The 15,852-nt window shown below is 39.9% G+C and overlaps 1 protein-coding gene and 1 pseudogene across 8 annotated transcripts in view; one reads left to right on the top strand and one right to left on the bottom strand.

Moving 5' to 3' along the window:
- Alg8 (ALG8 alpha-1,3-glucosyltransferase) overlaps positions 1-15,852 on the bottom strand; it is a 28,921-nt gene that overhangs the window by 8,190 nt on the left and 4,879 nt on the right. For 6 of the 8 annotated variants that reach the window (XM_020159830.2, XM_074082306.1, XM_074082298.1 and 3 more), the window contains exons 3-8: positions 10,936-11,129; positions 8,543-8,652; positions 7,101-7,168; positions 2,738-2,864; positions 2,266-2,369; positions 1,373-1,493 (exon numbers count right to left, since the gene is read on the bottom strand). In XM_020159830.2, the coding sequence (XP_020015419.1) occupies positions 1,373-1,493; positions 2,266-2,369; positions 2,738-2,864; positions 7,101-7,168; positions 8,543-8,652; positions 10,936-11,129 (724 nt within the window). The remainder of the gene's footprint in view (positions 1-1,372; positions 1,494-2,265; positions 2,370-2,737; positions 2,865-7,100; positions 7,169-8,542; positions 8,653-10,935; positions 11,130-15,852) is intronic. The other 2 variants (XM_074082314.1, XM_074082284.1) reach the window with 2 other exon arrangements.
- On the top strand, positions 7,973-8,121 carry LOC141416588 (small nucleolar RNA SNORA42/SNORA80 family; annotated as a pseudogene).

The raw sequence follows: 15,852 nt of genomic DNA, 5'->3' as shown, positions 1-15,852 counted from the left end.
CAGACAGATGGATGGAGCAACTTGCTGAAAGTGACATGACTAATAGGTGGTAGAATTTAACTTGGGTCTGTCTGGCTCCAAAGTTCTTGCTACCAATAACCTAGCACTTCTTTATTCTTGGTTTTGTTCTCACAACATGCTGTGGGAGCAGGTAAAGTATCCCCTCAGTATGTGAGGAAAGCTAGAGGAGTCAAATTACTTGGCAATGCCACACAGCCAGCAACTGACCCAGGTAGGCCTGCACACCAAGTCATCACACTATCTAGAGCAGGAGTCAGCAAACTACAAATCCAGTCTGTGACCTATTCTTGCAAGGCAATGAAGTTATGAATGGCCTTTGCATTTTTATTTATTTTTTTGAAACAGATCTCACTATGTTGTCTAGGCTGCTCTCGACTTCCTGGGCTCAACTGACACTCCTGTCTCAGTTGAGACAGGACTACCAATACAGGATACCATACATGGCTTTTTAAAGAACTGTGCAAACAGAGCAAACAAAAATACTGTGTATGTGGCCTGCACAGCCTAAAATACTATCTGGCCTGCTACAGAAAAAGTTTTCCAACTATTGCTCTTTGGCCTCGCTTTTTCCCACTAGGCTAGGCTGGATTCACAGAGTCTGAGTTATTCCACACTGAGCTGCTGTTAACAGAACCAGCTCAAGGCTGGTTACTTTCATTACAACTCAAACTTAAAAAGTCTAGCCTAGTGAGGCCCTGAGTTCAAACCCCAGTGTTGACAAAAACTGGGCTTTTTGTTTCTGTTCACCTAATACTGAAATTCACGTTTATCGTGTTCCTTGTTGGTTTAATGTCCAGAGTCACAACTTGCACATTCTTTTTCTCTTTCTTCTTCATATATTTAAGCTTAAAAGTTGGGAAAATTCCACTGAATAATGTTTTACTTAAGGCAAAAATTACCTTTAAAAAGAATTTAGACATTTAAACAGGATCCACACTGTCAAAGAAGCTTGCCTTTTTTTTTTTTTTCCCAGTACTGGGGCTTGAACTCGGGCCTTCACTTTGAACCACTCCACCAGCCCTATTTTTATGATGGGTTTTTCGAGATAGGGTCTTGTGAATTATTTGCCCAGGCTGGCTTCAAACCTCCTGATCTCTGTCTCCTGAGTAGCCAGGATTACAGATGTGAGCCACTGGCGCCCAGCCATAGAAGCTTTCATTAGGAATGCAGTCTATTTACTGCAGTACAGCCACAGTTCCAAGAACTGCTGCCCTGTTCACCCTGTAAGCTGAAGTACAGGACTAAAGAACAAACAATTCAGCCACATTCAAAACACAGGCAAGTTTTCCCATTTCTCCATGTGACTAGTCCTTTCAGTTTTCAGTTTACAATGAAAAGGCTGCTACCATACCAATGACAGACAGCAGTTTGTCCAAAGCATTGTACAAAGCCCAGAAGTTTGGAGCCCAGTAAGCATGGCAGAGGCCCCTCTTGAAAGGAAAGAGTCGGGAAAAGACTTGAGGCAGCTGGTTCTGCAGAAAAGAGAAATGAAACTGTTTAAATGGTCATCCATCATTTCAAAATTCAAAAACAGAACTGGAAACTGCCTATGGCACACTGTGTAAAAAAGCTATGAAGTATAGGTTCCAGTCTTTGCTTCTTCAAGTAAGTGGTTGTATGATCCCGAGCAGTTCAGAGACCTCTTGTCAATTGGCCAGTGGGAGAAGACACCTAAAAATGCTCTAAGTACCACTCCTTGCTATTAAGATGTAAGTATAATAATAGAAGAATTTCCAAGGTACAAAGGAGAGCACAGAACACAGATGATCCAGGTCTCCTGGAGCAATGGGGAGAGTAGGGAAGACTACAAAATATATAGTGCTCTTCAGTTTCAGTAGGAATTAAAACTGATTTCAGGGTTGGACCAAGAGGAAAAAAAGGAAAACATTTGAACTTCTGTCACATTCTAGGTACTTTAGAATGCTTGCTATTCATGAAAGACTGCAAAAGTATTGATTTGGGGGGTCAGAAATCAATTTGCCAAATAGGTGAATTTGGAAATACATAGTCCACAGATAATACAGGGATTCTGTGAGTAACACAAGTTAATATATACATCTTTGAATATGGGCAAAAATGTCTGACAGAACACTATCTCTGAGGAGTCATATTAGGTGTGTGGCATAAGAAAGGGTAAATTTTACTTATTTCATACATTCCTGGCTTCATTATTTTTTCTAAACAACAAACAAAAACATGTATTACTTTATTTTAGAAAAGAAAGAAAAAAAAAAAAAACCTTACCAAGGCTAGGAAAGGACCCAGTGAAAGAGCAGAAACCAGGAGAACAGTCAGTCCCAGGGAAAGAACCCGGACAAAGCTGAAGCTGTTCCATCGGACAGAACCATCTACAGAAAAGGAACATTACCATTACTGGGAGCATGAAGAAGTATTCCTTCAGAGCATTTACAGTTATCCAAACAGGACACTAATCCTCTCTTTTGAGATAGGATCTAAGAAGCCCAGGCTGGCCTGGAACTCAAGATCCTCCTGCCTCAGCCTCTGGAGGGCTGGGATTATAACCACAGACAACCACACCCAGATGTGCACAAGCCTTTATGTGGGAACAGCAGAGAAGTCAGGATCAGTAAAGTGTTTATAGGATCAGTAACTGAGAGGAATCTGCTGTGCTTCGTAAAACTCTCCTATTGATAAGCCACTAAGTCAATACAGTTAAGGAAGAAAACAAAAGGTTTTGCTATCATCACAAACTTGCCTGGTTTGCTTGCAGTGAAACAGTAAGATCGCAGCAGATAGATTCCATATGCAGGTGCTACATAGAGATAGATGTGCTTGAAATGTAGGAGGGCAGCAAAGAGAAACGCTCCTTCCACATGTCTCTTCTAGGAGATTCAAAGGGAAGACACACTTTAAAACTCAGTCAATGAAAGGCAATACTGTAATGTCCTGGATTGGATTCTGGGCCAGAAAAAGGACATTAAAAAGCTAGTGAAATTCAAATGAACCAGTGTTGGTTCCTCAATCTTGATGAATGATTAAGTAATATGGTAACATTAGGGGAAAATGAATGAAAGGTATTTAAGAGCTCTGGACTATTTTTGCAGCTTTTCTGCACACTAAAATTATTCAAAAAATTTTATTAAAAATAGAAAAACAAGTTGCTGGGCACAGTGGTGCACACCTGTAATCCCAGCACTTGGAAGGCTGAGGCAGGAGGATTGCAAATTGAAAGCCAGCCTGCGCTATATAACAAGACCCTACATCAAAAAGACAGGAAAAAAAGAAAGAAAGAAAGAAAAACAACATCTTTTTTGTTTGTTAGAGATGAAGTTTTTTGTTTTTTTTTTTTAATTTTACTGGGGATTGAATTTAGGACCTCGTGCTTGCTAGGCCGATGTTCTACAATTTGAGCCACACACAGTCCTTTTTGCTTTATTTTTCAAATAAGGTCTCGCTTTATGCCTGACCTGGCTGGCTGGACTGGATTTCAATCCTGCTATCTATGGTTCTTGCAGGTGGGATGACAGATGTGTACTACTAAGCCTAGCTTTTAATATTGATTGAGCTGGGGTCTTGCTAACTGCCTGAACTAGCCTTTCAATCATGATTCTTCCAATTTCTACCTCCAAAGTAGCTAGGACTACAGGTGTGAGCCACTGAGCCTGGCTCCCTGAGAGATGAGGTCTTGCTATGATGCCCAGGCTGGACCCAAACAATCTTCCCACCTCAGCTCCTGAGTGCCAGGCTACAGGGCATGCACCACTACATCTAAAGTAATATTCCTAAGTAAGCATGTCCTAAAATACAAGTGAAATATGCTGTCTGAGATGTATTTTTAAATAATTCTCTGTTGTAGATCACTGTATTATTCCACTTCTATGATTTGAATTTTCTATAATAAAGCTGGTGCCCCTGGCTCATGACTGTAATCCTAGCTATTTGAAAGGCCAAGACTGGGAGGATCACAGCTGGAGGCCAGCCCAGGGGAACAGTTCTCTAGACCCATCTCTAAAATATCCAGAGCAAAACGGACTGGCAGTGTGGCTCAAGTGGTAGAGTACCAGCTCTGCAAGTGCAAAGCCTGAGTTCAAAACCTTAGACCCCCCCGCCCAAAAACATACACACACACACACACACACACACACAATTTCTACAACAAAATGCTTAAAATTCAAGGTAAATATTCTAAAAATGATTTAAGTAGAACACAGGCAAGTGATTTCAACAACCTTTTATACTGAGTCTAGTGAGTTCATGCATCTGTTATTTCAATAAATAAGTATTAAGGATGAAGCCTGATGCTGGGATCAGTAACAGTGAACTACCAAATTTTCCTAAGGAGTGTGAGCCTGGAGAGTCCAGTTACCTACCCCTTAAAGGTTTACAATACTTGGAGGTGATTTCCAAAGAGGAGCTGGGAATGAGGATGAATGAATATAATGATGCTGTGCTAAAACAAGAACCTTTTTTCTGGGTGACACTAGCATTTGAACCCAAAGCCCCAGGCATGTTAGGCAAGCACTCAACCACTAAGCCACATCCCTACCCCCCCTAAAAAATATTTAAGTCTTTTTTACCCTCCCCCCCCACCGCCGGTTAAGATAAGCGATCTCACTATGCTGCCCAAGCTGGTCCTGAACTCCAAGGCTCGTTATTCTCCTATTTCAGCCTTCCAAGTAGCTTGGCAAATATGTGCACACCACTATGCTAAGCTAAATCTTAGTATTACAAATCTGGTAACTTACTATCAGACTAAAGACAAGGTATAGTTTGTCAGACTAGGTCCTGACAAACTACCTAGGAGATAAAGAAATAAAACCAGAGCCAGGTGCTGGTGGCTCATGCCTATTATCCTAATTACTCAGGAGGCAGAGATGAAAAGGATCATGGTTTGAAGCCAGTCCCAAGCAAATAGTATGCAAGACCTTATCTCAAAAAAATCCATCACAGAAAAGGATGGCTGGTGGAGTGGCTCAAGGTATAGGCCCTGAGTTCAAACCCTAGTACTACAAAAAAAAGGAAACAAAACTACTCATGAGTGGTGGTGCATGCCTTTAATGCCAGCAACTCTGGAGGCAGAGATTGGGAGGATCAAGGTTTGAGGACAGAGTGGTTGAAAAGTTAGCAAGATTCCCATCTCAACAAATAAGCCACGCTGGGTGGCATATGCCTATCATCTCAGCCATTTGGGAAGTGAAGGTATAAGGATCACAGCATGCCAGCCCTGGACAAAAAGCTTAAGACTCTAATTTGAAAAATAAGCATCCCAAAAAAGGATTGAGGGTATAGCTCAAGTTGTAGAGCACATGCCTAGCAAGTTCAAGACACTGAGTTCAAATCCCAGTACTGCTAAAAAACAAACATCAAAAACAAAAACCTGAGTTAACTATAAGTGAAGAAGTCTGAATTCTACCTACCTCACAGAAATTTTGTAAGGCTCAAACGTGGTAATTGGTCCTGGTGTTCAGCAAAGGAAACTGCCAAAGGGACCACAAAGGCCAACTTCCTTTTCCCACTGTCTCATCAAGTGTATCTAGAATAGGTTGGGATAGGAATAACAAGGAAATAGAATGGATGCTCCCAGATCTCTCTCTGCCAATTTTAGAACTCATGATTCAGATGAGGTCTACCTGATTACATAGTCACATTTTAGCTCATTTATTCAAGAGCCATCCAATAATTACTCATTGAATACCAATTATGTTTTGGGGGATTTTCTGAGAAAAGGTCTTGTCATGGCCTTAAACTCACAATTCTGTTGCCTGGTGCTGGGATTAAAGATATGTACTGCCATGCTTGACTACTATGTGGCTTTTTATGGTTAAAAGAGGAAAGTTTATCTAGATATTTATAGTTGACAAGTTTATTTTTTTATTTTCCTTTTCTTTAGTACAGGGGATTCAACCCAGGCCCTCATGCTTGCTAAGCAAGTGCTCCATTGAGCACCACTGAGCTACATCTTCAGCCCCTATGGTTGACAAAGACTGCTAAAACAGATCATCAAATTCAATCTTTCCAAAGTCCCTGTAATAAGCAGTCCCATTTTACCAAAAAAAAAAAAAAATAATAATAATAACAATATAGAGTTAAATTGTGTCTTATAGATGAGAAAACCAAGGCTCAGAGAGTTCAATGACTTGCCTTCGGCCAAAGGCTCCCAAGCCTCATGTGCAGTATATCAAAATTCCTTGGGCGATTCCTAAACTCCAATTCCAGAGATTCTGATTCAGTATCAGGAGAAGGGGCCCAGAAATCAGAATTTCTGATTTCCTTCTCCATAAGAGCAGGACAATAATTAAGACAATTATAATGTCAGGCACTGGTGGCTCACGCCTGTGAGCCTAGCTACTTGGGAGGCAGAAATCAGTAGGACTGCAGTTGAAGGCCAGCCCGGGGAACCAGTTATTGAGACCCTATTTCAAGAAAACCCATCACCAAAAAAGGGCTAGCATTCAGGTTTCTGGAGTGTAGTAGTTATCACATTCTCCTTACAAATTAGGGCAAGTAGAATGGCTCAAGTGGTAGAGCACCTGCCTAACAAGCATGAGGTCCAGAGTTCAAACTCCAGTACTATGCGAGCATACACACACACACACACACACACACACAAAGACAGTTACACAGAACATTTGTGAGGTTGTAATTTATCTGAAGCAGCCAATGCACTTGTGTTAACCCTGCCTGAATCACACATTATTGTTAGTCAGGATTACAAACCAGGTCTTCCAATTCCAAATTCTGTACCTTCCATCAGGCTAGTCTTGAAGCCTCTGATGGGAAAGCACCACCATCATAGTTATTGTATTATAAAAACTGTTGGAGATGTCACCATACAGAAATGATCTCAACCAAACACAGAACTCAAGCTTAATTCAGGTCCGCCTGAATTAAGTTTTTAGAATATAATTAAGTTTTTAGACTATAATTTTCTCATCTATAAAAGGAAGAAAATTATTGTCAAAAGAAAAGATAGAATTTGTGAAAAGAGCCTACATGTCTATGGTACTTGGAAACTTTAAACAGTGGGTCAAATACATAATTCATCACCCACTACAGTGTTGTCTTTATAAGCTAAAAACTACAGGGGGAAAAATCTAATTAGGCATTTGGGTGTTTACCTGAAATAACCGTGCAATGGAGAGTAGCATTAATCCAAATAAAAACCCATTATACTGGAAATGGATATCTGGAGAGACATCAAGGCAAGACAACAGAGGACACCAAATTCACAATGAACCACGCCAGCTGAGTACAGAAACTACAAATGCTTCCTTAACAGGTGAAGACAAAAGTACTATTATTAATTTGGGCTTCTCATAAATGTGTTTTCTATAAACACAGTTAAATCCTGGAAAAGTCTCTAACTGCAATTTACACTTAAGGAAAAAACCAGAAAACTTTGCCATGTTTTTTTCCCTACCTTTAAGGTCCAGCAGCTAAGGGGAAATTTTTGGTTTTTTTTTAGAATTAGGAATAAAAAGTGAAGAGACCCAACAGCTACTGAAACTCATTAGCAAGCAGCATTCCATTGTTTTTTTTGAGCTTTTTTTTGTTTTATTATCTTGTTTTTTTTGAGATGGGGTCGTAATATGTAACTCAGTGCTGGGATGACAGTGCGACCATGCCTGACTCTTGCACTGTTTGAAGTACATGCAATCTTACTTATTAAACCTCACAGTGAACCTGTGAGGAAGTAAGGCTTGGAGACATTATTCTAGTCATGGTCCTGAAGCTACCATGACAACATAACCAAGATTTGAGTCAGGTCACACTGAAACCAAATTCTAGGGTACCTTTATAAACACTGCAAAATATTAGACTTCTAACATTAGGATTCTGATTACATTCAGATCCTTTAAGAATTTTATTAGTATGTGGTAAGTCAAATGGTAGAAAAACATGAAGGCCTTGGCTGTTCTCACATTAACACTATGATATGCCCTCTTCTAGAAAAGGTGTTTAGAATATGCTACAAAATTGTTTAATATACACATGGGTTTGGATTTATGGCAGGCCCGTCCATCTGGGCAGAGCAATATGGTATCATGCATAGTATCCCATGCCAAAGCAAACTGTGGCTCTGAACCATTGCCTGGTTTCTTCCTGTAGGTTGCTGGCAGTGAAGTGGGTAGCACAGTGGGGGAAAATATTGTTTAGTGTGTGTGTGTGTGTGTGTGTGTGTGTGTGTGTGTGTGTATTAAAGACAGGTAACAAATCTCAGTGTGTATGTGTTAATATACTGATATGTGTGTGTGTGTGTGTGTGTGTGTGTGTGTGTGTATTAAAGACAGGTAACAAATCTCAGTGTGTATGTGTTAATATACTGATGTACACAGTGTGTATATATTTTACTGATGGTTTAACTGGTTCACTTCAGGGACAAAGTGTTCTAACAGACAGAGTGCAATAAATTTGGGCCTGGAGTACAGTTTTAGGAGCCCACTAGTCCACTGCTTTCAAAAGCAGGCCACATTTAAGAATCATTGTTATATAAGCATCAATCTTCCATTAGTATATACCAGAATAAGTAAGGGAATAGCACACAGAATGTCAAGGATACGGTCCACAATTAACAACCCGAAGTTCCACAGCAGTATCACTGAGAGAATAAACTTTGGCTTCTCTGTAAGTTCTTTCCCCGCTTTTTTCCCATCAATGCATTTACAGCACCTACAATGACACATTAGGAAAAAACCAAACACGACTTTGATTTTCATTAGAAAATCACAATATTTTTTTGCAGAGTACACAATGGTACATTTTAGGAGCCATTCTGACAAACTGTGTATGCCAACCTTAGTTACTTGAAAAGGGCAGCAAAGACAAGACCTTACAGTCAATTGCACATCTTTCTCAGCTACGCTGACCTGAAACAAAGTCTTCATTTAATAAAACTAAAAATTAAAAATAGCAACCCCCAAGCCCCAAGATAAGGATTTTTTCGGGGGAGGGGGTTGTATTGGGGTTTTGAATTCAGCGTTTCATACTTTTAATGTACGTGCTCTAGTTGAGCTACACCCCCAGCCCAAGAAAAGGATTTGAAAAAAAAAAATCCTTAAGAGGGCACACATTATTTCAGTCCTTAAGAGTAAAAAACGCAGAGGCTGGTTTGGTAGCTCAGTGGTAGCGTTCACGCTTAGCATGGCCATGGCCCAGGGTTCAATCCCAGGTCTTCTCAAAAAGAGTAACAAATGCAGATCAGTGTGATTATCACTTTAAACTATGTATGAGACCAGCTAAATTAAGAATAGAGCTGCAAATCCTCATCATTCAAATAATAATAAAAAACCATGTAAAAATGTTTGTCACTTAAATGCTGAGATATATAAAGTGACAACAGCAGATGACTGAACAATATAATCCCATTTTTATTTCATAAAAATTGTATACAGATACTGAAAAGAGACTGAAGTAATATGTAGCGAAATGTTAGTGATCATAGGAGGGAAAGTGTGGGGTCATTTTTAAACTTTGTGTGTATGCTTTTCAGAATTTTTGATGAATGTATATTATTCTATAAAAACATGCTTACATTGTGTTACAAATTCTAAAAATAAAGAAATCTAAAACAAACAATAAAATCAAAAATCTTCCTTATGAACAGACAGTGCTCTTACAGAATTGAGAAAATTAAATAAACTAATAATCTAACTGGATGTGGTGGCACACACCCGTTCAAGGCCCGTTCAGGCAGAAGCTTGTGAGACCCTATCTCAAACACAAGTTGGGCATGGTGGGACATACCTCTAATCACAGCACGTATTAGTCAGAGGTAAGGTCACCCTTGAGGCTGACCTCAAAAGTGTGAAAAACTAAAAGCAAATGGACTAGGGACAGAGTGCTTGCCCAGCAAGTTTAGGCTCCAGTACTGCCAAACAAACAAACAATCCATATGTAGTGCCTGGTTCTAGAAACTAGCATACAGATTTCAGCAATCCTATTTAAGTGCTCCCCCTACTTTGCATGTGGAAATGAATTCTACCTGCTCTCCCTTTCTGCCTGGAGAGTAAACTCAAACATTTTCAGTTAAAGTGTATGCATGCTGGTGCTGGTGGCTCACACCTACAATCCTAGCTACCGGGGAAGCAAAGATCAGGAGGATCGTGATTCAAGGCCAGCCAGAACAAAAAGCAAGACCCTATCTCAAAAGAAATACCCAAAGCACACAAAAAAAGGACTGGTGGAATAAAACATTCCCAAGGGACTCTTTCCTGACTGCGGCAAGGGTTCAATGTGGAGGGCCTCACTAACAGAAATGATCCATTTATGGCAAGGGTGATTGAATGGACATCAGTTACTGCTGTTGTGATCACACCATGGCCTTAAAGTGTGACAGAGTGGAAGCCAACATCTATTGAAAACAGCATTTAGAAGATGCTGTACAAGACATATATGTGTATTTAACTACTTTTAAGTTATAAGTAAAAAATGTAAAGCGTAAAATGTAAACATAACTTAATATAATGAAGTCTTCATGAAGACAAGAATCCAGAAACAATGAAAAACCCCAGTAACATTTCTTGAGTTTACAAGAGTGCAGCCCCCTATTAGTAGGCTTTGGTGGCTAGCACAGTGGATGTGGATGTACTATGTGTATGTGTGTCAGACAAGGCAGATCACAGAAGCTTCTGGGGGCTTGCCACAAGAAAGTAAAGAAGAGCACATGCATATATTTTGCGTGGGAGAAATGGTCCTGAAATTCTACTTGGACTATATTCACAATCTCTTCTTAGGCCTCTGCCATATCCCCATTTCTTCCACAAGACTCTGTTAGATTGCTTATTGTAATTTCTCATGTAGCTTCACATACGACTCAGTTTTTCAATGTTTTAGCATTTGCTAGTATATGATCTTTATTTCCTCTAAATCAGGAATAAGCTAATGCTATTTAACCCTTTATTTCGTCAGTACGTTTCACACAAATACCCGCAACATGACATTTCCCAGACTTACTCGTGGACAGCATACACAAAGAGTGCATCTGTAAAGATGACAGAAAACCTCTGGAAAAGTAAGGTCATTGGGCTGGAGTAGTTCAGATTCTTGACATTAAGCATCTCTTCATCAAAATATTTGGCAACATGTGACAGGACATACTCAAACCATGCAAAAAAGGGGGGGTAGTCCAAGGTCCACTCTGAAGTTGCCTGTGATAAAAAAATCAAAGGAAAAATGTATCCTAAGTAACCAAGCAAACAAGGAAGCTGCAAAGATTTAAAATTTTTCACTCCCTGATCATTTAAAAAAAAAAGCACAATGAAATGAAATTGCATTAAAAATAATGCCCTAAATATACAGAGCAATTCCTATATAAAAAGGACTAAAACGAAAAGGGTGTGGTGTCACAGGTATGTAATCCCAACACTTGAGAGGCTGAGACAGAAGGATCAAGAGTTTGAGGTCAGCCTAGGCTATGTTATAAGACTCTGCCTCAAAATTATGAATTAAAAAAAATTATTACTATTATTGTAGTATGTCCCTAAAAATAAACCTAGGCCTTGCACCTGGAAGAATTGAGACAGTAATCATAACTCCCATACTCTGCAAGTGTAACCCTTTTTAGTGGACAATTCTTTCTCTACAAATATGGGCACTGGGTACTGACTGGATACCCACAGGGACTGCTGTTCAGGGTTTCTTAGGGATTGAAAACAAAAAAAGAGGTGAAACAGTCTGAGACAAAATACTTGTTAGCTCTCTGTTCATCTTTACTTTTTTTTTAAAGTGGTGGTCATTTCTTCTTTTTTCATTTTTTGGTGGCACTGGGAGTTGAACTCAGAACCTGTACACTTGCTGGTTAGGCACTCTACCATTTGAGCCACACTGCCAGCCTACTTTTGTTTTTTATTTCTTCCTTTTTTGCAGTGCTGGGGATTGAGCTCAGGGCTTTGTGCATGCCAGGCAAGTGCTGTACCACTCAGCAACATTCTCAGTCCACCTCTGTTTATAATGAAGATGAATGACAGATAGCCTGTTTACTCCCCCTGCCTGTATAAACTATAGAAGCCTTAGATAATCCAAGGTAAACCCAGAGGCTCTCTGTCAGGGCATTTAGACTAATAATCCACTTACTAAGTTGTATTCCACAAAACATTCCTCTAATGCCAAGTCACTAATGTGGAATAGTGGCTAAAGTGGTAGAGTGCCTGCCTAGCAAGCATGAGGCCCTGAGTTCAAATCCTAGTGCCGTAAAAAAAAAAGTTAGACATTGTTTTTTAATTTCATCCTTTTAAAATTTCTTTTGTACAATATAGGCTAATTAAATAAAGATAGTGTCAAATACACAAATTTGGGATGAATAAACAGCTTATCAATATTGATAAAAAACTCCATAATTTCCATTGTAACAGGATAGTAACCGATCAGTGCCTTCATAACATAAAGCCATATTGGGCAGAAAATGCTCAAAAATGATTTCTTGCTAGTGTATGTATAATTCCTGTTCATATAATTCTAAGAAATTTAATATCAGTTAATTTACAGTTTCTAGTTACAATTTCAAATGTCAGAGTTCACGCTATCCTTAAAGTGCCATTTTTTTTAAGTCTTAAGATTTTCTGACTTTATTTCACTGACATATTTATATACTTTAAAACTGGGAAGGACTAGAAGTGTGGCTCAAGCAGTACAGCGACTGCTTTGCAAGTGTGAAACACTAAGCTCAAACCCCAGTCCCACCAAAACAAACAAACAAACAACTTTATAGTACATTTGCTGGGCGCTGGTTCTCATGCCTATAATCCTGGCTACTCAGGAGGCAGAGATCAGGAGGATCACAGCTTGAGGCCAGCTCAGGCAAATAGTTCTGAAGACCCTATCTCAAAAATACCCAACACATGGAGGGGCTGAATCTGAGATATATTGTAAGCACATATATAAATATCACAATGTATCACCCTGTACAGGTATTAATGCTAATAAAATAATAACAAAAAATCCAAAATAAAAAGGGCTGGTGGAGTGGCTCAAACAGTAAGAGTGCCTGCCTAGCAAGCATGAAGCCCTGAGTTTAAACCCCAGTGCTGAAAAGAAAAGGGGCCGGAATGGGAAACATTGAAAGAAATGGAGCGCTGCCTAAGAAATCGTCATTTCCCCAAAATAAAATGCCCTTGTGCTTCCTTTTTGACCTCGTCGCCCTACATTCCTCAGAGCCCCTCTCTACACTTCTACTTCCCACAGACACTTTCCAAACTGGACCCACAGACCTTCTTTACCTCCAGGTGTCATCTGGGGCCATCTTCTTACCTAAACAGCTTCTGGGAGGCCAGTGTAGCTGTTTGCTATTTCCCTCAGTCAGTTCTCTACAAGATGCTGGAGGGGAGACTTAAACCGAGGGCTCTAGCCTACACGTGCATCAGCTCAGGAAGCTACCACCCAGAGCTAGTGCTTCAAATACCGATACACCCAACCTATACATACAAACAGGTGTTTGTGTCATTCAACAGACACCGATGAAAGGGCTTTCTGGTGTCTTTCCTGAGCAGGTGATCAATTTAATTTGAGGTAAAAGTTATGTGGGGTACATTGGTCTGTAATCCTAGCACTTGGGAAGCTGAGCCAAGAAGATTGTGAGTTCAAGACCAGCCTAGGCTATATGGCCTTCAAAAAAAAAAAAAAAAAAAAGACCAAAATGGAAAAAGAAAAGAAAAGCAAAGCCATAACTAACGAGGCCTCCACAAAGCAATTCACTCTCACATGTCCACCCTTCCTGGGATGGCATGAAGATCCTACCTGTCCACCCTTTTCTCCTACTAAGAGCCTCCTTGGCAAGCTAGTGAGTTTTTCTTCTTATTGGTTTTTGTTGCTTGTTGGCAGAAAGAACAAGGAAGTATACCGTTACTAGAATCTCTTTTAAATAAACCTAAATTCTATCTAAAATAAAAGACATAGGAGACACCTCTAGCACAAATACTGTTTTAGGAGTTATAGGAGAAAACGAGAGAACATGCAGAAAGAATTATAGAATTAAAGGAGAAAAGGACTACAAATAGAACCTCAGGGAGTAGCAGCTCTTCTTCTTCTTCTTCTTTTTTTTTTTTTTGTGGTACTGGGGCTTGAACTCAGGGCCTATACCTTGAGCCACTCCACCAGCCCTTTTTTTTGTGTGTGTGTTAGGTATTTTCGAGATAGGTTCTCATGAACTATTTGCCCAGGCTGACATCGAATCACAATCCTCCTGATCTCTGCCTGAGTGGCAAAGATTATAGGCGTGAGGCACTGGCATCTAGCTGAGTAGCAGCTTTTTAGGGGTGTGAAAATGAAGAAGAGCTAGCAAAGGAGCCTCAGAAGGAACAGAGAGGAAGGGGAAAATGGCTGAGAGCCATTACACTAATAATGTTAATTAGTAATTAACAGTGTGTGCATGGTTGTCCATTTTACCTCAGTAGTTATTGTCATTTCGTAATTAGGGACACTGAAGCTTTTTTTGAAAGGTCAAGGGGCAGGAGCAGGAGGGAGAAATGACCCAAACAATGTATGCACATGTGAAAAATGAATAATAATAATAAAAAAAAAAAGAAAGAAAGGTCAAGCATCTTGCCCATGGTTACCCGGCACAGTCATTAACTGGCAGACCTGAAAGACCCAGGCAGTCTGAAACCACAGTCTAACTTTTGTCTACGAGACCATATATTGCTTCTCCTAGTTGGTATCCACACATGCAAACTAAATACTTCAAGCTAAAGCAATCACTCAACCCACTTAAAGTCCACCAGCATTTCTATCAAATATTTACAGTGTTACTGTGTGAGAATAAACTTGGTCCCTTAAGACAGTTGTGCTCAGGCTTTCTCAGTACAAAAGGCTATTCTTGGGGGTGGGGGCAGGGGGGAGAAATGACCCAAGCCTTGTATGCACATATGAATAATAAAATTAAAAAAAAAACAAAAGGCTATTCGTGGCTCAAGCAGTAGAGTACTTACTAGCAAGTGCAAAGCCCTGAGTTCAAACCCCAGTTCTGCCCCGCCCTTCCCCCAAAAAGGGCTATTCTGAGTTGACAAAACAAAATAAAAGGCAATATTCACATAAAACCCCTTAAATCTCTCAGGGCTGGGTGTGGTGGTGCATGCCTGTAATCATAACTACTCAAAAGGCAGGAGTAGGAAGATCACCATTCCATGAACCCAGGCATAAGTGCAAGACGCTCTCGGGGCATGGCTCAAGTGCTAGAGCACTTGCCTAGCTAGCTTGAATCCCTGAGTTCAATCCCTAGTACTGAAAATAACAACACACACACACACACACACACACGTGTGCACTTTTGATCAGGATATTCCTGCATTTCTGAGGTGATATTGCTTTTCATGAAGTACCATGTGTAATTTAGTAATTCCTACCAGAAATATAAACACAGACATGGTTTTTAAAAAATAAATAATAGGAGCAAGAACTGGTTTGTATATTACACTGTATCTACACATCACATCTATTATTCCTTTCCTCACGAAAGCAGGGACAGACAAGACCTTAGAAATGATTCATTCTAGATCTTTATGTGCCAGGAGGGAAATGCCCAGAGTGATGAAGTATCTTGTCGCTGACTATATTAGTAATTAGTGGCAAAGCCAGGCCTAGAATTCAATTTTTCCTCTTTCCCAATCCAATGTTCCTTCAAAAAAGTGTTGGAGATTCCCAGTTTACAGAATGGGAAAATCATTTGGAAGGGGATTCCCTAATGGCTTCACAAGATAGAATCAAGGAAAGAACACAATTTTTATAAAGATTAATTAGAGATGATTAAATAGAAATCTGTTTTAATAGCCTTTTCCCCCCAACGCTGGGGATCCAACCAAGGGCTTCATGCATACTGGGCAAGTGCTCTACCCTTGAGCTACAGTGGCAGCCCAGGAAACCTGTTCCAACATCAATAAT

This window comes from Castor canadensis, chromosome 1 (assembly GCF_047511655.1).
Source record: "Castor canadensis chromosome 1, mCasCan1.hap1v2, whole genome shotgun sequence".
Classification (NCBI taxonomy): Eukaryota; Metazoa; Chordata; class Mammalia; order Rodentia; family Castoridae; genus Castor; species Castor canadensis.
Note: the sequence above shows the minus strand (reverse complement) of the source record. Positions and strands in the feature narration are given on the sequence as shown.